Source organism: Leptosomus discolor, chromosome 17, assembly GCF_034619465.1.
Source record: "Leptosomus discolor isolate bLepDis1 chromosome 17, bLepDis1.hap2, whole genome shotgun sequence".
NCBI lineage: Eukaryota > Metazoa > Chordata > Aves > Leptosomiformes > Leptosomidae > Leptosomus > Leptosomus discolor.
In genome coordinates, this window is record NC_141407.1 from 11802696 (window position 1) to 11828154 (window position 25459).

Below are 25459 nucleotides of genomic sequence, written 5' to 3' on the forward strand. Positions count from 1 at the left end.
CGCACAGTCATTAACGCAGGCCGCGCTCGCCCGTTGGCAGCAGCCCCCTGCTGCTGCAGCAGCCTGCTGAACTGACAGCAGTGGCCGTTCATTTTTTTGGGGTGGCACATTTGTTTCAATTCTGTTAAAGAAGCTGTCTGTAAGTAACACGTTTGCTACTGGTGTTGGGACTCTCCTATTTTTGAAACGCTATTTTGGTGTTAGATGTATTAAACCACCGCTGTGGCTGACAAGTTAGCAGCATGCTAGCTTTCATCTCGAGCTTCCTTAATTTTGTGGTCTTTTAACTTGCAGTGTAGAAACAGTTCTATTCTGTTAATGGAAAAACATCCTGCCATTGGCACCTTTCTTTTTTTTTCATCTTGTATATCATCTTGCTTGAGGCCAGAAGTTTGGGGGGTTTCTGCTTAAGAAATAAGGGCTGGAAGAAGCTTTACGTGTCCTATTTAGGTAGCTAATGCAACCCCAGAGGGAAATAGTTTAGTACTACACCATCCCCGTGGTGGTCTGGTAGCCGAAGGTGGTTGATGGGGGATGACAACAAGAGGGGGCAAGGCTGCTGTGCAGCGTTCAGAGGAAGAACGCCTGGAAGAACAGGAAAGAGGAGCCGTAGCTGCATCCTGAAGAACGAGCCGTCCTGTTAGAGCTGCGTTTGACCGGCGGGAACACACCTTCTCGCTGGGCAAGTCTGGAAGTAGCTGAACATTCCTCGTGTGATCCCACTTACTGATACGGTCAGAGAAGCTTCACACCTCAAAGCCGTGTTTGGTCGGTTCCAGTGCAGCCCCTCGCCCCTCACGAGTTTTGCAGCCAGTGCCTCATGGCAGCTACATCCCAGCGAGCTGCTCTGCCTGGAGCAGCACTGTCCTACTCCGGATTTATCACCTCCTCAAGAAAGTCTCTGTCACCTTCTGAAGGTCCGTTGTATCCTTCTGGCAGTAACCTAACTACTCTTGCCTCTCCTCGGAAGAAGCTATCGTGGAACCACAGCAAGGTGGTGCCCCAGCGAACTCGTTAGGCTGATGAGCTATGCTGACGTGAAAGCAAAGCAACTTTGGAGATGACTCATAATCACCGTTTTGTATCTTCTGGCCTTCGGTGTTCCTTGGCACACTGACTCGGTGGTCAGTAACTGGCGCACGGCTCTAGGGAAGGTTGTTCCTAAAAGGCTCTTTCTGGCATTAGGCTTGTTTGCCACCCGCTGGAATGGATTTCAGACCTTCTGCTTAAGAGAGGGAACTGGTCTGGGAAAAACATGTCTCGTTTCCTGGACCCAGAGGCTGTCTTTCCACCAGAGCTGCCCTGTGAGACTGAACCCCAGGAAAAACTGAAGTGCAATACAGGAAAAGTAGGTAAGATAATTGTAGTTCAGGATAGGAAGTTCTCCGTGTGGCTGTAGGAGACCCGTCAAACATGCCGCAGCACGGCTGCTTTACTTGCTGAGCAGAATATTGCAGGACAGGAGCCGAAGCCCTCACATTTCCTTGTGTACCTGTGCTAGCCTTGGTGCAGCCAGGAGGGGCCTTTCACACAGCATTCACCCCCAGGTATGGAGAGTAATACATAAGGTTTTTGCAAAACCCCTTTATAACAAAAAATCGTGCTGGTGCCTTAAAAGTTGAGGCAACTTTGAAAGGCGTGAAAAATGCTGGCTTCGAAATCCTGGATTGGTATGATTGTGACAGTCTTATTTCTATCCAGCATTGTGCAGCCCCTTGTGGTGCATAGTATTCTTGTATTCATTACATTTCTAAAAGAGGAAACACAGGAACATGTAGCAAAACAGAAGGGTGAGACTTCTGACTGCGGTTAATTGCGACAAGTTGGTGACAGAGACATCAAGGAAAATTCCACTTGCAGACAGACTTTTTTTCTCACTTTGAGACGCTAATAGGTCTGGTTTGCATCCCGTTCTTTTTAATCTTATCTCTTGTCACAGAAATTATTTCTCATTATAATCTTTTCTGGAAATTCCTAAATGCTTTTAGGGGTAGATCTGTCAAATGTGCTTTCTTGAGACGTAGTTCTCAGCAAAGCTGAAGTCTCTTCGTCCTGCGGCAGTTCTCTGTATCGCTCAAAGTGACGCTGCTGGTGGATGGCAACAATGAACGAAAACCGAAGAATCAGCAGAACTGCAAAGGTATGTCTGGCTTTTTGGGTACAGCATATAAACAGTGAAGAAAAAAGCGACCTAGGGTGGGGCTGGATGCATTCAGCATGATGCTTGGCGATGTTGGAAATGTTTGGTGTTCCCATCTCGAGGTGGATGGAGGGCTCTTTACGATGCCAGTGTACCTCATGTCTCCTTGTGCTTTTTGTGGTGACAAAATTATTAACTGGAAGAACTGTCTGCTTAGGGAGAACTCTGAATAAAGCATGATTCCCAAATACAAATACCTGTGAATAAACACATTTGTGAAATAATAAATCTATAACTTCAAGGTTCCATCTGTCTAACTGCTATCCTGTAGTAACATTAGAGACACGGTTATATTGTCAGAGACTTCCAGTGACAGTCCAGGTGACCTCTTGCATGATAGATAATTTCCCTTCATTACACACAGAAGAAATTTTGAAGCACTATATTTATTTGTTTTGAAAGATGGGAACTAGTTTATAAGGTTTTTTACATTTATTTGTGTGTTCATATTGCATCTAGTGTAATTTTATATATATACCTAGATAAAGTACCCTGCTGCAGCTGTAAGGGTTATGGAATGCTGAAGTCTTGATTCAATGCAGTGCCTTGGTTGTCCTACTGTCTGCAGGTCTAATAAGCCGTGTAATGGAATTATTCTTTTCATCCTGGATTATGATCTCAGTGTTTACTGTAAATAAACCGCCTTCTGGAAATTTGATACAAAATACAGGGGAGGAGAAAGCTTAGTACTAGCTCAATGAGTCATTTTTTTTTAACTCAAAATTTTCTATTGAGGCCTGTAAAGATAAAAGGAAATTGATGCAGGACATTTTTCATTTCTGTGCAGGGAAGAGAGTTTCTATTTCTAGGTATGTTATTTTCAGTTTTCTTAAAATGGATTGCCAATGGCTAAATAAATGTAACGGTAGCAAGCCGATTCCCTGCTCTGCTGTGAGATCTTTACACACAGCCATAGCACACCCAGTCAAATTTGTGTGAGCGACAACTGAAAAAGTCGAATTTATTTCTGCTATATAATTTCTGAACTGTTTATAAGTTCCTACTACCCTGGCAGTGCTGTTTATTATAACATTTGAATGTTATACTTCATACAAAAATACCAAGGATGGTTTTTTTTCTGCCATCTGGACTCCTTGAAGCACCATGTGCCAACCATCAGTAGCTTTACTGTGACAGCTAACGCTTCGCAAGTATCGCTGTGCCCCAACTGTTCCACCTTCACGAGGAAAACCGTTTCTGAAAGTGAATTCGGCACATGAGCACAGCCAGAGAAATGGTGTTACTTCTTTCTTGTTGTCTATACACCTGCACCATAGTCTGCACAGGAAACGTTGCACCTCATGGTGCAATTTAAAACCCAGCCAGCATGCTGGGCTGTGCTTGGGAAATAGTTCTCGTGCTGTTTGACACAGGACCGGTCCTTAAACACACAGTAAGTTGATGTGAATTTTGTCTTTCCGTCTAAAATACCCTGCTCACGTATTCCCATCTTGTCCACAAACAAGTGCATGAAGGATGACGTGAGATTTGTTTCTACAGCCCCGTGGCTCTAGGGTGCCTGCTGTCACCCCCCAGTCTCCATCTCAAACACCTGGGAGCAAAAGTGTGCTTCAAAATAGGCCTTGCCAGAGCTTATATATTGAGCAAGGAGTTAAATAGCCAAGGGGAAATACCAGAGAGAATGGTGAAGCCTCTGTTTTCCCGGGCTTCAGACAATAAATCTGGGGCTATTCTCAGAGATGCAGTGGGGTGGAAGTGGACTCGATGCCCAGCTTTCCTGGGCAAATCTTAGACATAAAACTTCAGTCCTGTCATGGGCAAAATGGCCTCAATCCAGGGAATTTTCACCTCATTTAATTTATTGCCAGTTAACACAAACTTCTAACCACTGATCCGAGCAATTGAGAATGAATAAACCATGAACAATTAAGCAAGCACTTAAGTAAACACCTTCGCCCCCCCTTCCTAGTCTCAGCTTGCCTTATTTTTGAGCAGACACTCCATCTGCCCCAGTCTCTTCAAGGAGGTGATCATGGCACAGGAGGTTGCGGCTGGGGGAAGAGCTCTCTGGCTGCTGCCCGTTCTCCTCCACTCCCATTATTCCTCCACTCCTGGGCGCCTCTGTCCCTGCCGTGCTGTGGAACACCCGCAGTCTGCGGAGGCTGTCCCTGCCCCAGCATGGCAGGGATTCTGTCTGGGATTAATTCAAGAGAACATTTGATTGTCTTTGAAAGTAGTTCTGTGGCCACAAGTTGTGGTTTCGTTACTTGTGTTTTTGGTTCATTTCAGATGCTGGTAGCACCTGAAAAATTCCAGGATAGCAAGTGAATGGCTTTTCCTTATCATCTGCATGAAGCAGAGTGTTCAAACTAGTAAAACTGCTGGTTGTAATATTTAAAAACAAACAAAAAAAAAAAAAAAAAAAAGAAAAACTCCAAAGGCATTCAAATGAGCTGCTCTGTGCCAGGAGTTTGCTCCCATCTCGACAACTGCATTAGCTGCTTGTCCGCTCCTAGCCCCAGCCCAGAGGCGTAGATTTTGTCAGGAAAGCATTTTCAATTCAGCATTTTCTATTCACGACGCATTGCTTTTCTAGTTACGTGATTATGAGTTTGGGAGCGAGTGTCTAATTTCATCTTGAAGTTACCGTGGAAAGAGGAAGGAAAAGGCTTTTGCTGGGGAACAGGCAGCATGCACAAAGGCAAAACCAGTAAAAGTTTGCAAACCCCAAGATATGCACAAAGCTGTGAACCTGCACATTTGCATAAGCGTAGCCTGGGCGGAACTGCTGCTGAGCAAATAGCAACTATGAATAATTTTAAATAACATTATTATTTTATAAACTTAAAGATTTTTTAAAAAAAATAATCAAAGAAACAACCCTTCAGCTGCAGTTAATGTTTAGCTTTCCTCCTCAGTTTTTCTGCCTCTGAAGTGTGTGATTATGTTGCAGGATTTCCGTAACCACCAAGGAGATCTGTTCAGTTTTCTAGAAACCTGAACACGAACATTTCAAAGACTATCAGGCCACTTTTAAGTTCAAAAAACCAGGAGTGATAAATGATGCTGCAAAAAACGCTTTAAAATCCAATCCAGGGTTTCTGGTTCAGCCCCAGTGCCCTGGGGTTTCCTGGTTAGAGGCAGTTGCAAAGCAGAAAAGGCATTTCCCTGGGGTCTGCAGGAGGGACATCTGCGCGCCCTGCACCAGGCCCTCATTAGCATCCGCAGCTGCAGGCCAGTTGCACCGGCGAGATAATTTTGCTACGTAATTAGCTCCCTTCGTTCCCAATAGCTGCTCCCCTCTGGGGCTCCCAGCGAATGCAGCAGGAGGTGGAAGGAGGCTGAGCATTTGCTCTTTGGGCTTCCAGCCAGACCCTCCAGTGCTCCTGCCTGAGCCACTGGGCTAGACTGGGAGAGCTCTCCTCCTCCTTAGGTGATGGAGTGACAGGGAAATAGGAGACAACAAAATGAAGGTCAATGTAAGTACCAGATTATTTTATTTCTTTTGCAGTTAATTTAATGGCTTTACTTACTCCATTTGTAGTGGAAGTGTCTGTGGTGTCAGATCAGCATCTGACAGGATCCCTTTCAGAGCATGCTGTTGATCTTATTTGCACATTACTAACAAAGCACGTGGTCTTAATTTTTAAAATATGATCGAAGTGAAGCTGAAAAAAATTCTTTATCAAGAGCAGTACGATTAAGAGGGGTAAGGTTTTGTACCATGCATATTAGGCAATAATCTGCCTTCTTAAAAAAAGTCACCACAAATGACCCTGGCTGGCCATATTTTCTTGGAAATAATGAGCTTAAATGATTAACACTTGAGCTATACAGTATTTCAAGGAAAGTGTTGGGTCTGGGTTCTTTTATTTGTGATGACTGCTAGAAAATGGGTAGTGGAAATATTTTAACAACTTGAGTCACTCTTTGATGAAGAAAATGTCAAGTAATTTCAATATGAGTTATGGAGACTGGGGAAGTCTGTGCACCCTAGGATAATGATTGAACATGTCCCACCGAGCTCTTTGCAAAGAGAATTGAAGCTCAAAAGAGGAAAGGAGTGGTGGCAGTGTTCATTTTTAGGAAATACTGCCCTGCTCTGGGATGAGGGGGGAATGAGTGGCTGGATCAAATCCATTTTACTGTCCTATGTTCGTGGGTTTGCCCAGACTTCCAGCCCAGCGCGCAGGCACCTGGCATTAGCTCGCTTTGTGCTAAGCAGGATTTCTTTGGCTGTGAAACTAACTGAATCCCTCAGGCGGAGGTGACCGCAGGGCAGGGTCTGGGTGGCCACTGTGTCCCCTGCGTTAACGACAGGGGAAGGCACAAGGTACAGCTGCCGCGGGAGCGGTGATGCACAGTAGTGATCAGCGCAGGTGAAAAACCATCCACAGATAAATGCAACTTTGTCCAGAAGGGTAGTCTTAAAAAAGCATTAATGGTTTGGGGCAGATAACTGCGATGAGAGAGCTGGAGGAAGCGGCAGCCTCTGGGAGTTGTGGTGGTGCTGATTCATTATGAATCAGAGAACACCCACCCTGAGCCTCTGCCCCCGTGGGTGCTGTCGCTTCTGCCACGTCCAGGGAATCAGCAGGAGTTCCGCCACAGGCCAGATGGGATGCAGGGACAGCACCCTGTCATGCTCGTGTTACCCAGGAGGAAGAATACACGGCAGTCACTGCAAATGAAAAATTTGCAATCTGCTCCTGACAGCCTGTCCTCGGAATTTCTTGCCTGTTCCGTGGGCGGGCAGAGGAAGGAGAGCAAGGACCCTGCTCTGACGAGTCTCTGTGAAGCATCTCTTGCTTAGGAGGCAGAAGGAGAAAGCTTGTACTCCTCGGAACTTTCTGTATCTTTAAATCCATGTTTGGAAATAAATGTTGTAGTAAATGTAATTAAGATACCAAGGGTTTAGAAAGTCAGAGAAGTAATTTGGTGCATATGGGCAAAAATCTTTGGATAGTAGGAGGAACCAAACCGAAGGAATACATACATATTCAGTTTTTTAAATACCAGGAAATGGCAGTTTATTTTTCCTTGAACTTGGGCATGAGACCACACATGCGAAAATGCTATGAATGGGAATGAAATCCTGATTGCACTGAGAACAGTGGGGGTGTTCTGTTGGTTTTAACTCAGCCAGAATTTGATTAACTGTATTTCTAGATAAAAGACAGTTTGGGGAAAACTATCAGAATCTGCTTGTAATTCCCCCCTCTGCAGCACTGACTAATGTGAAGCTGCACAATTTCTAAGTGGTTCTGCCTGAATTCTTAAACTGGTTCTTTATTTTATCAAAAACTGGTTTGACCATCCAGAATTTAAAACCTGCTGATCAGCACCTGGTTCCACCCTCAAAAAATTGATTAGCAACCTGATCGCACTAAACATGTCCCTGCTCACTGCAGGGGGCTGGACTAGATGATCTTCAAAGGTCCTTTCCAACCCAAACTATTTTATGATTCTATGAAAAATCAATTAACTGTTGAATGAGCAATAAAAGCAAGTCCTGACTCTCATTCCTTGTTGAAGCTCGTACAAAAAGATCTGAAACTTCTCTATGACCAGAGCACTTATTTTCCAAAATAAGCAAACAACCCAAAAACTGCAGTGGAAGGACTTTCTGCAAGTCACAGAAAATGTTGCACATCAAGTGGGATGTGCAAGCCCCTCTGCTAGAAGGACAGCACATATATGTAGAGAAAGATCTGAGCATTTAAGGTGAATTCTTTCTTCTGTGGGTGTTGACCATGTGAACTCTGTCTACAATTAACTGGGCAAAACTTAAATTGACTCAACTTGGTCTACTGTTTACAAGGGACTTCTCTGGGAAGCATGTTCCCAGCGAAGGGGGCAATGGAGAATGTTTATTTCTGCAGCTTTGTTGGAGGTGAAGAGATTAACTGGGAACAGTTCCGTAAACATGTCAGAGGGTGTCATTGATGCATGGACATAACTGTTTAGCAAACACAACCTGCTGCCTTTTGTTGTGTCTTTTCCTTCTCCTCAAATATTTTAAGTCCCATTTTTTCTGCAGTAAAAGTGCTTACAGACTTGTAATGTGCAAAATTCAGCTGAGAAATATTTATCTTCATCCACAAAGAAGCCCCTGTGATTAAAGCTTTCTCTTCTTTTAGATTATTTCACCAGGTTTTTTTAAGAAGCAAATTTAAGACAATAGATGAAAAAATGTTACTTTTTTTAAATTTTGAAATGCCGTCAAGTACTACAGTACCTATGTATCACGTGAAACAGCACATAGCACATAGCACTGAACTGGAGTTTCCAAATACAACCTGAGTGGGAAGGGGGGGGGTACAGAAATTATTTTGGCAGAATTGCAGGGAACAAGCTCAAATTATCATTCAATAATCATGAATGATTTTTCTAGCAATATTTGCATATATTTTATGAGGGTGTTTTTCTTCTGTTGATTCTACTGTAGGCTGAGGCTAGAGATTAGGATAGGAAGGGGATCAGGAAATCTTAGTAATGGTAGGGGGTTTGCCTTAGCGCAGCTATTTATCATGTACATAGAGCACAGATGTCAGTCTGTGTGAGCACTCCCATTTTGAGGTTTTTGTATTATAGAATTATATCAGCTTTACCAAATCTTAATTAAGATTTTCTCTTTCTTCATTAATAAACATGAGTGAACAGCTTTCATTCTGAAGAATCCCAAGGGCTGTTAGGTTTTGTAGTGGGAGTGTTGCTGGATAAAGATACACAAACAATAAAGATGGAAAAATTCAGATGGTAGGGAAGGTGACTATCTTAACATCTCATCTACAGTTCCGTCACAGAAGACACACTTCTAGCCACACGAGAATTTTCTTCACACCTCAGTTAACCAAACCAGGGTTACCAGAGGTCTTGTACTGTAAACCTGTTCAGTATGGTTGGCTCCATATGTGTGAGTAATCTGCATTGCTCTAACGAGGTCACGCACTCTGTATGGGGGAGAACAATGTCTCAGGAAGAGGTTGCAGAGGATGCAGCCTCAGTTTCTAGGTCTGTGCTCTGTCATCGTCGTGTTAAACTCTGCTCAGTGAGAAAAGCAACAGCGCTGTCTGCCGAGGTGCTTTCTCCTGGGGTGAGGAACTGGCTTTTAAGATGTTCTTTGTCTTAGGAGGTTTTTTTCAGGGCTGCTGACAGGGAAGAAGCAACAAACGTCAAAGAAGGAAAAACACTTTTATCTCATCTGTGTTGCTGTATTCCATGTTGGTTATTGTAAGGACATGTTAATGAGATCGCATAAAATAACGAAGAACTATCCGCAGCTGGCCCTGGGTGGCATTGTGTGGGTTACAGCGTCAGACAGCCCGCTTCCGCTTTTCTGGTAACAGAGAAAAAAACGCAGATCCCGTTGGCCCCAAAGCACAGCTTCCTCCTCGCTAAGCATCCCGTAAGGTCCCTGCGATCCTGGGAATGCAGCCCTTGTTTATAGTTAATGGCAGGTCAGGGATGCTTCTGCTAACATGATGGAAAGGGGCTGCCACAGTGATTCTTTACACATGTCCTAGATGGCTGGAAGCGTAGCTGGGGCCCCGTTTCTGACAAACGGGCCCACATCGGAAGAGCCAGAGCCTGTGCTACAAATAACCTCAGGCCACGTAACTGGAGATGGCCGAGGTCTACTGAGTCTATCCGTGCTGCTGGATCAAGCACTCACCTGACATAAACCTCTTGTAACTTGTCTATAAAATTGCTCCTACTGTTATTGGGATCACAAAATCAGTTGGCTGGGATGAGCTCTCTTAAAAAATGAGATTTCCTTGGGAAGCAAATTGGAAGAGATTTGGCACCCAGTGGCTTCTCAGTAACTGTTTCTTAGCACGAGCAGATGGCACCCGTAGGACGCTGAGCGGCGGAGCTGGCTGTGGACTGGGTGCTGGCAGAGGGGTGGTTCCTTGCCCAACCTCGCGGTGCTTTGGTTTAGTCAGCATGGCCATGCCCTCCGCATGGGAATATTGCTGGGGGGTTCATTCCAGTGGAACATGGACAGAACCAATCTAGCTTTCATAACTGACCCAGCTCGGCGGCTCCAGCACGTTTTTTCTAGCACAGTGAGATTCAGTACCAGCTCAAACTCCACTAGAAAATCAGCTAGCCTACAGCAAGCTCTTTGCTGCCAGAACTACAGCACTTCTCAGTACCAAAGCTAAGCAGTGTAATGCCTGCTTGTGTGTGTGTGTGTGTGTGTGTATATATATATATACACACATATATCTCCTATAAAATGGCTAAACACATCAGCACCTGTGGTGCTCGGCATTGCTGTGAGTTTGTCATAGTTTGTTTTACTGGTATCAAGCTGATCTTCAACATCTGCTTCAGCATCCTGGGCTAATACTTGTTGAATCCACAGCTGGGACTCCTAGAAACTAACAGAGCTTAAATAAACAGTATTGCCTACATTCCTTTGCTGATAACGCTGCATAAAAGAAATGCTTTACAGTCTCTTCCACACCAGGCTGGTGCAGTGTCAGGTCCTGAGAGGCTGGGCGATGCACCCAGAATGTTTGGAAAGGAAATAAACAATAAAGGGGACTTGCTAATCCTGTAAATAGAGCAGCAAAGGAGAACACCGCACAATATAAAGGCAGACCTGTTTGACCTGTTGTTTTTACACCTTGTGAAAATGTTCCTCCTCCTGTGTTTTTGTGGTGCTGCTTGTATAGGTTTTTCAATGTATTGCTGCAACTTTCTGCCAGGCTGTGGGCACTGAAAACACACAGAAGAGTCTGTTCAGGGAAGATGGTGGTGGTGGAGGGTTTTTGTTTTGTCTTGATGGTTTGGATTTTTTTTTTTTTTTTTTTGCATCCTCGCACTGCACTGCAACAAGAGGCTGTCCTTTGAAAGAATTTTGCCTGGGACCTTCCTGTAGTTTGCTAGTTACAAATTACTAATATACTCTGTGTTACGCAGGTTTCTACCTTTTATAAATTCCTTCGGAGACTAGTTCCAAGTCAAAAGGATAAGAAATCTTCATTAAAATACCCTCCTAAGGCTGGTTGGTTGATTTGATTTGTTTGGGGTTTTTCCCCCTTTTTAAAATGCACTGAAAAATGTCACTGAGGGCTGCAAGCCAGTGAGATCACTAATGCCTTTCGTTGTCACCCGGAATTGTATCTGTACCAGAGGCTGGCCTATTACACCAGTGATGGGCTGGTACTCCTGAAAGAAAATAATGAAAAAATGAATTTACACAATACTGAAGCTGAGACTGGATGGGAAAGATTTGCTTTCCAACTCTATAGTACTGACCATGTGTCCTGAAACTTGATGTTTAATTTAGCACTGCCTTAGATGGAAGAACCTTTTCTTTTCTTTTTTTTTTTTTTTTTCTTCCTCCACTTTTTCCCTCACCTGTTTGAGAGCTACGCTGACCTGCAGAAGTCTGACAATCTTCCAATTCATTCATGTTCTACAGTGTGGAGGTTGGGGCCTGCCTCCATCACTTCTCTATTTAAGGTCTTAAATGTTTCAGTTCCAGCCCTGTGGATGGGATATAAGATGATCTACGAACAGATTTGTTGTTCTAGCTAGGTCAGGTTTCCCAAAGTGTCCTATGTTTTGGGGGTTTTTTTAATTTTATTTTTTAATCTCCTGCTTGTCTTGCCACTGAGATGATTTCAAAGGTTCCTGGACATTTGTGTTGCCTACAGATGTGAGCCCACATGCCCTAATCTGAGCTCCACAAATCGGAGAGCACCTTTCAAAATCTGAACCTCTGTGTTCTGCTTTGAATGAGTATCTCACTGTGGGCTACTTGCCTGCAGATGTTTGCACAGCTTTATTGGCAAAACCAAAGCAATGTGTGCTGTGCTTCAAGCGAAGAGACCCCTCTATTGAAAAAGGTTTGTGACTGTCATGGTGTAAGTTTAAAATCTAACTTCTCATTCGGTGTGAGTGCTCCTCAATATACTCATCTGCCTTTGCCAAATGAAACGTTGGAGTATTGACCTTTCTGTGGAACAGCTTGGCTGTTGAATGGAGCGTAGACCTCCCTGATGCATTCACTGACCTGCCTGTTCTCTTGCTTCACTCATTTTACAGCAAATCAGACCCAGCAATGTCTAGGCAAAGAGATGAGAGGATAGTTGGAATTATTTCTCCTGCTAATACCTGCTGCAGTCGCATTTTACTGCTGCCGAATGGGAAGAGTACCTCCTCAGGCTGCCTAACTTGGGTTGTAGTCTACAGTAATTACTTGCAGAAATTCTCAGAGATGTGTACAGTGAAAATCAGCATATTTACTCTTAAACAGGATTTGAAATTAGACTTGCATAATTTTGTACATTGGTTAATTAAAGAATTAGGCCAAATAATGTGGTTAGTATGCTGTTTCCACAAGAAGAAATTAGCTGGGGAACTGTCAACATTTAGATGCCTCCTAAAACCACATTGTGAACTAAATTTTCCTCTTATTCGTGTTGGTGCAACTGGGAAGGATGGTCTCGTTGTCTAACGCACTACACAGGGGCTCAGTTCCTGAGTTCAGGCTTCCTGGCTCTGCCACCGATTTCCTGCGTGCGCCTGGATAAGGCTCTTCGCAAAAGGGGGAGAGCATCCCTCTGCCCATCTGCGTCAGGCCTGAAGAAGAGGGTCTGTCTTTCAGTGTGTCTGTACAGCATCCAGCAACCAAGGAGCAAACGTTAAGGCAGATCTAGAAGTGTTGCTGATGAATAATAAGAAAAGTTGGCTGGTTTGGGTTTTTTGTGGGTTTTTTGGTTTTGTTTTGTGTGGTGTGTTGTTTTGGGGTTGGTTTTGGTTTTGTTTTGTTCTTTTTTTTTTTTCTTAATTTTTTTTTTTTTTACAATTGCAACAACATATCAAGCCGAAGCCCACCCTGGGCTGCCCTCTGTGGTGGGATTCCTGGAGACCTGACTTCAACACAGGTGGTTGAGAGCATTTGGCATTGTCCAAATAAAAAGTGGACTCCCATGTTCAAGGCAAGAAGGCTGTTCTAACCAGGCTAGGACACGAGGTAAATGGGACTGTTGTCCATCTCTGGCAGCTGCTGATGGACAAGCCCATGCCTCATAAAAAGGCCATTGTTCATGGCCATCCTAACGAAGAAACGTGTGCTGCTGACAACAGGCTGTTTTCATCAGCTGAGCTGACAAATTAGTTTGCTGCTGCTGCAACTTCAAGCCAGCTGTTGCTTTTCAGCAAATGCTCTGGATAAAAATACAAGGCATCACGTTTCCTATTTGGGTACTATCTCTTTGGACGTCACTTGCACTTTCTGATAAGACATTAATGCTGAAACACAGCCAGGGTCCCGCTGCCTGGGAAGCAGTCAGTCTCGTCTTAAAGCTGAAAGCAAATGAAAACACTACGTCCACAGCGCGCTCTATCCTTCACAAATGTCTCGGATGAATGAAGTGATCTAATGCTGCTGCTTTTCATTCTTTTTAACTGTCATCTTGCAATGAGTAAGCACATTCCCAAAATAAATATGCTAAAAATAAAACACTGTGATCTACGCACTCATGATTGCCAGAAATTTCTGGGCTTCAGCAGAGACAGGTAGGGCTGCCCCGTGGCAAAGAAGCTAGGAAATACGAGTATTTGTGCACTCTCAGATTTTCTGTGATCTTAGGAGAGTCGTTTACTCTCTACTTCCTTGGTTTCCTGTCTAAAAAAAATTAAGAGCACTCTGTGAAGATGCTGAAAGATATACTGGAGACAGAAGTATTTGGATACGGGTGATGCCTGTGCGATGGAGAGAAACACAGATGCTGTTTCAGGTGTGCTTACCAAAGATAAGCTCACAAACGCACTGACCTGCCACGAAGACGTAGCAGCCAGCAGAGCTATTTGTTTGGTGCCACTGTGGGCATAATTGGATTTTTCCCTAAGCTAATATGTCACAGATATCATTAGCCTGGGATCAGTAGGATCCAACTCCTTAGTTTCTTTACAAGAAAGTATTGCAATATTATTATTACGATCTGTTTCTGCGCTGAACATAGCAGAGATGGGCTGCAAACGTTTAACCCTGAAACCAGTGCTCTGAGAATGTGTTGTTTAATGTGAAAATGAGTAGACTTGAATTAAATTGAAATTAAGGGGAAGATAAACACCAAACCAGGAACTAATTAACCTTTTTGCAGGTGTAACTATGCAATGCCGATGTCTTTTCTCTCTCCAGAATACCTTGGCGAAGGCGCTATACGACAACAAAGCGGAGTGCTCAGATGAGCTGGCCTTCCGCAAAGGAGACATCCTGACGGTTCTGGACCAAAATGTCATTGGCAGCGAGGGCTGGTGGAAGTGCTCCCTCCACGGCAGGCAGGGCCTGGCCCCCGCTAACCGCCTCCAGCTCCTCGCCGCCTCTCAGGCTGTCCTGCTGCCTCCTTCCACCCGCAGCGACTCCGCGGAGTCGCCACCAGGCCAACAAAACATCTACCAGGTTCCCTCTGTCCCCAAGCCTACTGTGTTGTCGTCTGCCTATGAGAAGATGGAGGGGTGGGTTAAATCTCCAGCCAGGGGCTCTACCCTACCTGCCCAAGGAATATATCGGGTACCAGCCTTGGCTGCACAGCTGCTCAGTGAAAGGACCCAAAGCTCAACCAACCAGGTAGGAATATAAGCAGCTATAAAAGCAACAAATGTTCTTATTAAAACAATCATTGGGAGCAGAAAAATAATAAAGGCTGTTGGCCTGAGCATTTCAGTGGAATTTGCAGCAAAGCCATTCTAATAAATGGTGGTTAGGAAACTCCCATCCATTCTACTACAGTTTATAGCATTATGTGAGAAATGCTGTTGTTGGCAACAGATGAGTCCCTATATTCTGTAGTCCCTCACTTTCTTTGACAGTTTAAAGCAGCTGTAAAATAGGGCAGGAAGTAAAGAACATACCATTTGTTTGGAAGAATCTAGATATTATTTACAAACCTACCCCAAAGTTTAAATAACAAGACACAGAACTTTCTCCTCTGGTGTACAGCATGAGTCCATCCAGCATCCTCTGGGCACACATGGGGTGTTTGCATCCATCTGCACAGGAAGATGATTCATAATTTAAAAAAAAAAAAAAATACCCTTCGCTGTGCGATTGTTGCCTTTGCTCTAGTTTGTACTATTTCCAGCACCTCTGCAAGCTCAGAGTGCTGCTGCCACTCTCTTCTGCTACTCAAGGTTGTCACTACTCCCACACAAAACAGCAGCACCTACTATAGACATGCAGGAGGGCCCAGGGTTTGCTTGTAGGGTCTGAATCAACTTCTCTCCCAGCCTGTTTTTGCTGCTGTGAGACAGTGACCAGGGTATACAGGATGCGAGCAGCCACCAGTCCCCCCAGTTACGGAGGGGAGTTGCAAGTCCAGCTTTCCAGGGTTTCATTACAGGTGCCTGGCCTGGCCTCTTCTTTCCCCCTGCTGCTTGCGGTGGGTGTTCAAATGGAACATGTACGTGGAACATGTTGTTTGACTAAATGTTGTACCAAGTGCCTTAACATCATAAACTTGTGCGTTCTTCAGCGTAAAATGAATGGGAAATGTTTTACAATAAAAGGTAAACAGATCAGGTGGAGGGGGAGTTCAAGTGCAAGTTTTTGTTCAGTCCCATGAGCTCTTCCGCCCTGGGTGGCTCTTTATTCTGTGTGTGAAAATCACATTAGAAATGTTAATTGGAAAAGGAAAGCAATTCAGCCCTAAACTATATAGCTTTTGAGGCTGATTTAATGATAACTTGATCTATGGGACTCAGTCAGCCAGCTTTCATCCCACCGTGCCAGAAGGACAGTTATGGAAACAGAGGTGCTGCTTCCTTCTGTGTGGCAATCGGGTGCTGGAAGACAGGTGAACTTGGAACACCTCTGGTGACTGAAACCTGATTTCCAGTGCTGCAGCTGCACTTTCAGCCTTTGGGTACAGTTACCATAACTGCAAGCTCAAACTGAGTAACAGGTATAAAAGACCCTTTTGCACTTGCTGTGATCCGATTTCTCCACGTTCCGAACCGTAGAAATTGAATGTAAGATTGGTATGAATTTTTCCATGTTGTGCCAGCAGATCAGGCTGAAAATGTCACCTAGTATTCTTCATCTGAATGAACGGCCCAGTAGAAGAGCTGCTTGGCTATTCCTGTCTCTCTGTCATTTCATGAGCTTATATACCTAAGCCTTGTTTACCCTAACAGAGAAAGCGGGGGGAGTCTTAGCCGGCTTCCATTGTTTGGAAGTTCAGATTTGCCGGAGCTGCCCCTCGCACAATGTCACAGCTGTTGCGACACCAGCTGTGCCCCCACGGTCACAAGCCACGCGCAGATGCGCGGGGAGGCTCGGGGGTGAACAGCCTGTGCGAGTGCAGAACACACTGCAGCGCTCTGGGCCGCCCCGCGTAGATCCTGTGGGACAACTGGCGAAGCTCCTGGCATACTCAGCTGTCCTCGGAGCAGCCGGGTAAAGCCACTGTAAGTCTTTGAGGGAGCTGATTGAAAGCAATAAAACAAATGAATTCCCTCAAAGCCTGTGGGCTTTCATGCTGTAGAAAAGCCTCGTCACTTCAGCCTAATACACAGGGCACCTTCTTGCTTCACTAAGACTGAAAGTGCTTTTTAAAAAAGGAGTAAGATGTGATATTCAGAGAGTTTCCTTTTTGCTGTATTCTGAGGAAGACTTGTCCATGTGAAAACAGACCTGGGCTAAGGATGACTTTCTTGATACCACTTACCTTTTACCCTTTCCATTCAGGAAAGTCTTGTTCTTTCATGCCTGTTTGCAAGCAAGATGGCTCATATCATGGGAGTTTGTGTTCACTCCTCGTTCCCTTTCTTTAGATGAGAGCTAAGAGCTTTCACAAAGATGAAACAAGCAGTTGTAAAGCTGGAGTCTTGTTCCTCTACCATAATTTCCCTAAATTTAGTCACTAGAGCACGCTCACATGATGGAGAACACTACCTCCAATTTTAAATAATTTATTGTAACACAGCGGTGTTTTCTGTGGGTCAGTAGTTTACAAAACTCCGTTTATAAACCAGCTGCAGAGAGCCAGACTAAACCCATGCTAAATGAACAAAACTCCGTGGTTTTGGCATTAATTTTAAAGGGGTCCTTTCCTAACATCCATATTTTGCCATCTTAACTAATTGGCCCATAGATCTGGTTGTAGTTCTTAGAATGATGTTTTAAGCAAACAGGAGAATTGGTCTGTAATTGACCCTAAGTCATGTCATTCCCACGTCAGCCTTCTCTGTTTATGGAGCCAGACAGGACATCAAGGTACCTGTTTACTCCTACCAAACGAGTCAGTTTGTCCTGACTACAGAATAAGGCACCCCACTACCTTTTTGCTGCTCTTGCTCTCAGTAAATATGGTTTGACCTAATGGCTCTGTGAGACTGGAGAAGTAGAAATTCCCCTCCTTTCTTTTTTTAGTGGTTCTGCTTTGGGTAGTCTAAAGATTTAAGTGATAACTGAAGCTGGATTTTCTCCAAATCTCTTCCCTCTCTTGGTTAGTAAGGTAGATTGCCTTTGATTTGTATGTGCCAGTTCTTATCTGAAATAAAGCAGAAATGCTGACAAAGCAGAACTATGGGGGGAAAAAATACCATGCCTGCCTGTAAGGTCAGTTTTCGTGTATCACCATCAGTGAAAAGCTGAAAGGTTTTTAATCACTTAAGAGTAATTACTCTAATGGTGGTCTATTCAGCTAAACAAATTTTCAGAGATGTCCTGAGCTTACTGCTTACTGCAGCTTTCTCATTATTGTTGTGCTTTTTTTTCCCCTACAAGCACCTGCTTACTCTCCCAAGAGCATGCCGGGCTTCAGTCCCAAATATCAGGAGTGAAGTGTATGATGTTCCGTCCACGCAGCGCCAGGAGTCATCACTCACGCAGGTGAGTCCTGCCATGGTCCCCCCCCTGCAGCTGGGACCCTGTAGGACCTCAGAATAGGTTTTAAGGTAAATTCTAGTGTTTCCCTGTTTGCTTTCTGTAAAATTTGGCAGAAAACCATGTATTTTTAGGGAAGTTCAAAACCTAAAGCAGTTTTCTTTTGAATTTATTAGACATTTAGTGAAACGTGTCTTAAATTTGGTACGTTTCTAATAAACACTTTCAGTTTTACCTCTACCGAGTTCCAAGGCACAGATGAATTCTCAGTATCAGAGTATCAGCCTCTCTGCCACGGTTTATCCACCAGGAAATGGGCTTTATCTCTGTGCCGTTTGATCAGGAAGACTTCAAGATGTTTACACAAGAGTCGCTAGTGCACGTACAAAAAAGACACTAAATGTCACCCACACCACCCACCTCCTGGGCACCAAAATGCAGGGCACCAGATCACGTAACCACGCTGCACTCGGGGTAAGGGCAACACGTTGATTGCATCTGCCACTGAGGCGTCCTGTGACACGATCGTGCCCTTGATACCATGCTCCCCTGGGCAGAAGGGGCTGTCACCACCTTTCCTCTGTGTTTTGCTGCAGCCTGGGCGGGTCACCAGGCCGGGACAGCCACCCGGTCCCAGCCCACCACCTGCCGCACAGAGGTGTGGGTGGGACAGGAGCGTGGCCACGGGGCTTCCCCGCATCCTGGCCTCCCCAGCAGCCCCCACGGCGCAGGGCAGCAGCCAGCCCTCAGGCATTCGTTAGCAAGTTATCCACAAACTTCTCGGTGTCAGCGCTACCCGCTTCGCCTGAGTGGGGTGATCCCTGCTCGGACCCAAAGGCGGGGTGTCGGTGGCGGCTGCCTTGCACCACCTAGTGCCCACCGCCCTCCCGTGCAGCTCTCCCGCAGGTTGAGTTTGACCCACGCTGCCCAAACCAGGAGCTACGCAGTCTATGACCCGAAAAGCCTTTGATTCCACCGAAGTCTTCAGTAGGCTCTAAAAAGGATTGAAGTAAACCTGTTGGGTTTTTTTTTCCCCTCTCACCAGAGCGGTGAAACTCTGCGCACCGCACGAAAGGGCTCTGTGCCGGCCAGATCCACCGAGTGTTTCCAGGAAGAGCAGAAGCAGCTTTATGACATCCTGTCCAGCCCAAAAAAGGCAGGAGCTGTTATCCAGAAAGACTCGCCAGTGGGCAACGTAAGTAAGACTTGTTGGACACAAGAGAATAATCTTTCATTACCATGATGCTGGGCACGTGTGCTGAACCTCCCTCAAGGTGATTGCGGGGATAAGACCAGCACATCTGCAGTGCAGTACTTTGTCCTTCATATTAAAGAGCCAAATACTGCCTGGCTCCTGGACAGGTGGGGTACCTACAGGACTAGGACTACCCCTGAATTTGCATTTGCTTTTTAGACTGCAGGCATCAAGATCTCTTGCCTTAGCTTCTTTTTATGACAGTGTGAAAAGTAAATTCAACACCCTACAGTCTTGCACGTCTGTTTGTAATATTCAAGCAGACAGAAACTAGCTGTCCCCGTTCCATGCAGCACTCTCCTGCCACCTTTTCTGGGAGTAGAGCACACGTGGCTCGGGGCAGGGGGCGGTGGTCAGGCTTCCCATCTCTTCCCCGCTGTTTAACAAGTACCATCCTTGAAGAAAGGGTGATCTGAAATTCCACAATGAAGAATATGACTCAATGGAAACTCTATTAGTTGAGTGCCAAGTATTTCAGGTTTCCTGAACGGTTTTAGGATCCAGGAGAATCTTGACAGGCTCCTTAGCACCCATGCCGAGGGCTGCGGTGCAGGATCTCGGGGAGGACCATCCCAGCACAGGAAATCTGAGGCTTCCTGGGTTTGTGCCTTTGAAGAGAAGTGCTGTAGGTTCACGGCTGCCCCACAGCTGGAGAAGCCAGTCTTGCACAGAGCCTGTTCAGCAGCGACAGTAGGACTGGTGCTACCCAGAACTGGGGCGCTGGCCTATGAGCAATTGCTCATTGAAGCTGGCGTTCCTGGAGTCTCCATGGCTGTTAGCAATTGTACCGACCAGCTGCAAGAGCCTGGGAGCAGGTTTACTTTCAGAGAATGGCTTATCGTTGCTTCCAAAATCAAATTTTCTTAGAATACTTTGTTTACAGGCAATTTGGACAATTCTGGCTTTGGTCTGAAACACCCTTGTCTTGGCTCCCCTTCTCACGCACATTTTCTGCAAACAGGAAAGCCTGACCTGGACAGTTCTTTCTAAAACGTTTATTACATAGCAGTACCTTCGGTTGTTTCTTGTTGCTGCAGACTCCTATAGTTCCTCGCACTCCCTCGTGATTGTGCTTCGTGCTCGTAAGGCGTCCAGGCAGGATCTATCCTGAAGTGCCTACTAGAATTTTCTTACATAAGCAGTGGTCCTGCATTTGCATTTTGCAGCTTGGACTGAAGCTGTGCACACAGATGTTTTTAAGGCATTGGGCAAGATCTGCATCCATCTTGGCCAACATGCATCAAGTAAAAGTTTAAGAGAACAGTCAGTGGTGTCTGCCGGTGATTTATTTTTTTGTCAGGGTATGCATATGAATGAGGATGGGGATACTGGAAAATTAACTGTTTTCATATGCACAGGCTAATAAAATCTTATCTCCGTTCTTTAAAACTGAATGTTTAACACTATGTAGTAATAATAAACTGGCATTTCACTTTTCTTGTAGCCATTCCAGAAAACTACGAGTTTCCTAGCCCACAGGAGCCAGGGAAGAGCCTACAGATTTCACTGGCTGGGGACACTGCTGTATGATTTAATCACCTGTGCCCAAAATATTTTAACCTTCAGATATGCAGCTTGTGCATTTTAGACAGAAAATAAAAATCACAGGCCAGCCTTTTTGTGGTGCAGCTCCACTGACGTGACTGGAGTTGCAGACTTTTACGTGCTCTGAGAATTCAGTTCTGTTTCTCATTTCTTGTTTAAAAATACGGTTTATGAATCCTGTTTGCTCTGTTGCAGCTATATGATGTCCCTCCCAAAAGAGAAACTGATGTTTCAGAAAATGAATCTCAGAAAAAGTGCTGGGACCATTACAATACTTTGCCAAATCCTCGGAAGTCAGAATGGATTTATGATATTCCAGTATCACCTGAAAAAACAGGCTTAAAACAAAACCCTTCTGGCCTTTCCTCGGAGAACCAGGTGCTGTACGATATACCACCGGCCAGGTACAAGGCACTAACAGCAAATACTGAAGCCAAAGTTGTAACTCCACAATTATATGATGTTCCACCAACACAACGGAAATTAACACTTCCAGATATCCATCTTTATGATGTTCCATCCTCACGGGACATGCTCCTTTTGCCACAAAATGGCAGCTGTGACGTACCCCCAGGTCTCCTGGCTCCAAAGGCTGAGAATCAGATCTCTGAAGAGTATGTTTACGATATTCCAAAAGGTTTGCCTGCTGCTGTGCAGTCCAAGAAAGAGATGGAAAAAACCAGCGATAGTTCTGGAGACCAAGCCTACAGTGCTCCCCTGCAGCTCTCAAGAGATGACAAATTAGAACAAGACAGATTATCTGTTTCTAGCGTGGACAGCAGAAGCAGCACGCTCTCTACATCCTCCAGCTCTTCTGCTGAGTCTTTTTCTACGTCCTCATCAGAAGAGCCTGCCAAAGAAATCAAACTGGACCTTGACGTAGCCATAGAGACAGTGACTAGGTTGCAGCACAGCGTATCCAGCTCGGTTGCGAGTTTAATGATCTTTGTGAGCAGTAAATGGAGGTTACAAGAACACCTAGAGAAAAGCATTGAAGAAATCCATAGAGCAGTTGATCACATAAAAGTATCACTGGGAGAATTCTTGGCCTTTGCTCAAGTCATAAAAGTAAATGCCTCGTACCTCACTGATAACAACCTTCAGACCAGAATTAAAAAACAGCTAGAAATTCTTAAGAACTCATTCAAAATTTTAACAGAAACAAGAGAAGCTCTCAACAACTGCAACTGGTCACTAGAGGCTTTGGTCCTCAGGAAACCTCAGAACAACCCAGATGACCTCGATCGCTTTGTTATGGTAGCCCGCACGATTCCAGATGATATCAAGAGGTTTGTATCCATCATCATTGCCAATGGAAGGCTGCTCTTCAGAAAGAATGAGAAGGAACAAGAAAGGCAGCAGCCAAAAGCGAGCCCAGAATACAAAATGGCAAAACAAATCACGGTGCCACGAAGAGTAGAAATAGATTCACTTCAAAGAAATGCTCCTGATAAACCCAACCAAAGTCAGGTCTCTTCTGAGAAACCAAAAGGCAGCGCCCCCGAGGACTGTGATTACGTTCCGATACAGGTCAGTGCAATGGGTTTTACTCTGTACTCGTGATCGTTTGCAGCATTAAGCTACCGGCACCACCTCATCTTTGCGCTAGCACCAACGCCAGGTTGCGCTCCTTCCTGTTTTCCAGGCTCTACGTGAATTCAGGATTTTGTTAGGGTGCTAGACGGCTCATGCAGAAGCGGTAATTTTAAGTAATACAGAGAACTGGCGTTTGAGAATTTACCCAGGCAGCCAGCCAGCACTGACACAAGATTTTTAGCTTGCACATTTGAATTCATTTGAGAGACAGCTTTTAGCTGGGGATTAGCAATTTGTTTCTTCTGTTTTGACTAGTTGTCCTCTTCTTGCCAGTACATTTTGTTTGATGCTGACATGACTGTACAAAAGATGTTAACTTTCCAGCTTGAGGTGTATTGGAAAGCAAACTTTCACAGAAAATTTTGATTTAACAAATTAAACTCTTACTGTGAATTATTGAATTTATTTGTTAGTAGATATTTCAGTAATTGTAGGGAGAATGATTCTAACAAACATCCAAAATTATTCTAAGAACATAACTGTCTTGGTTTTATAAAGAAATGCTGTCTTGTCCTTAGAATTTAGGAAATTGTATGTTTTGTTGATGCTAGTTTTCAGTCTTAGATCTTGCAGGATCAGATATTAAACTTCTAGTAGGAAAAAACCTAATGCTTCTAGTAAGTGCACCATTGTTGTCTATAACATGAAGGCTGCACAGCAAGGAGTTGTTTCCTCCTGAAATAAGCGAAAACCACATTTGTCTTTATTTATTTTCTGTAAACCACTTCAACTCTGCTTTCATTTTGTAACAGGCACAGAAAATCATTTCAGATAAAGAAGCAGCAAAGAAGAGTACAGACTCAAAACCAAAGGTATTTCTGATTTTGACTGTTACTTAGGAGGACTTTCAGCCCCTGATTTCTGTGCTTGCTAAAATTCAAAATAACTTGCATTTGGACACCCATATCTATACATAAAGATCTATTTGTTTTCTCATATTTCATTTTCTCAGAACTAGTTCTTAGAATTACTGCTGAAAACCCAGGAAAAATATTTATGTTCCTCGAGTGTAACGAACCACTGTAGTTTAAAGTTGTGTTATTACTTGCTTGCCTTGTGTGTCATTTGAGATAAGGCTGTGAGAGTTAGTATTTCAAAATACCTTGTCATTCACTGGTGTAAGGAGTGACCCTCTTGTTATTGCACAGTTTTAATCATTCATAACCCTCATGAAGTCAGCACCATTAAAGATCAAGTCTGAATGTTTTGTACTATCTGAAAGCTTGAAGTCCAGGCGCTGGAAAGGATCGGTGTTTAGCTACAGCACTTTGTGTGCTATCCATTATTAAAATCACGTTCAGTGAAACTTGTTCAGAGAAAAAAGGCAATCGGGAGAAAATACCACTTAGAAGTCCAGTACTTTATGGAAAGAGAAATTATTCTAAAAGTCTCCAGGGCCGGGGCAATTTGGAGACTATTAACTAACAAAACTCCCTGTAAGCAAAGCAACATGAAGAATATAGGATAGAGCAAATAAAGAAACAATCAGTGTGCCACCAAGCTGAGTCTATTTATTTTTTTTAACCTTTTTCCAGGTTTTGCCATCTGCAAAAAAGGCTGTAATTGAGAGCAAGCAGGACTCTGCAAAGAAAATCGCTCTCCCAGAACACTGTAAGCTGTGCTTCAGTGCACTTCACAAGGCAATTGCTGTATTTACTAATAGTCTGAGCAACAACCAGCCACCTGAAGTTTTCATATCCCATAGCAAATTGATCATTATGGTGGGACAAAAGTTAGTGGATTCCCTCTGCCAGGAAACTCAAGAAAGAGAGGCTCGGAATGACATTCTCCACAGCAGCAGCCGGTTTTGCAGCCTCTTGAAGAACCTGGCTCTCGCCACCAAAAATGCTGCAATACGATATCCAAACGCAGATGCCACGAGGGAACTTCAGGATCAAACGGAGGAGCTGACTAAGTACACGCAGCAGTTCAGAGCGATGCTGGAATGACAGGCACTTCGCTGTTTTTAAAAATTCTCCATTGTTGTTGCTCCTTTGGCCTGTGGCAGCCAAGGGGGGCAAAAGCAGCTCAGTGACACCAACTTTGTCACCTCTACGCACTCCTGCCAGGCAGTTCCCTGGGTGCTGGTGCACTTCTAGCAGGGGAAGATCCACACAGCAGCAGATGCAGAAGAGGATTTGTAGAATTAAATCTTCTCCATTGTTCAGATCTTGCCTGGAAACATTGTCATCTTAGTGGCTGGGCAGGAGTGTTTGCTGTGTATTAGTGCACAATGATTTTATTATCCAGCTGATTTCTTATTTTTTAATTTTTATATAGGTCAGATAAATATATTTTTTTTCTATTCGCGTATGTAAAGTCTCTCTTTAAACTTTGCTGCACAGTATTCTGTAATTTATGGTATGCTGTCATCAATTGTTTCCTGAGGACGTCGCTCAAAATTTGTAATTTTTTTTTTTTTTAAACAGCTGCAAAGCTGAATTTTGTTTTTAATATACAAATGCGATGAGCGTATTATGGGACAAAATCTGGCAGGTACTATACCTAGCCTAGATGTTAATGGGAAATGCTCCAGCTGGTATCTGAGCACAGAGGAAAACTGACTTGGAGGAGCCCTGGCTCCTGCTAACTCTACAGGGAGCACACCTCAGTCGTCCTCTGTCGCGGCCTGAAGCTGTTCAGAGCATTGCCCCAACTAAAACAGCATTAATTTTACTCACTGGGCCTGCAGCGGCTTTGGAAGCTCTTCCTACAACGGGAAAGGTGGCGAACCTTGGTGCTGGGCACCCCGAGCTCCCGCGTAAGGCTGCCCAGTGGGGCTGTGCAGCTTGGTAACCGTGTCCCCAGATTTGCTGGATCTGAACTACAACAGCGATGAAGGCCCAGTACCACGCAGGTACCTTGTTTGCACGCCTGTGTTATTCGTGGTTTTCCAAATTAACTTGTCTTCAAAGCCTGCCCTTTCTTGGCAACGTTGCGCCTGTCTTTGCCCTGAAAATGGACGACTGAGATTTTGAGTAGTTACAGCTCATCCGCACTGCACCGGTGCAGACGCTCCAGCTGCCTGTGGAACGACCACCTCCCTCCTCTT

At 44.5% G+C, this 25459-nt stretch overlaps 1 protein-coding gene across 1 annotated transcript; it reads left to right on the forward strand.

The window, feature by feature from the left end:
- The first annotated feature begins 2104 nt into the window (after positions 1–2104).
- On the forward strand, positions 2105–24513 carry CASS4 (Cas scaffold protein family member 4). The gene is made up of 7 exons (XM_086474958.1): positions 2105–2140; positions 14325–14753; positions 17913–18017; positions 19057–19206; positions 21007–22341; positions 23160–23219; positions 23943–24513. Exons 1-7 carry the CDS (start codon positions 2105–2107, stop codon positions 24354–24356), a joined length of 2529 nt encoding a protein of 842 aa, XP_086331084.1. The 3' UTR covers positions 24357–24513.
- Positions 24514–25459: the final 946 nt, after the last annotated feature.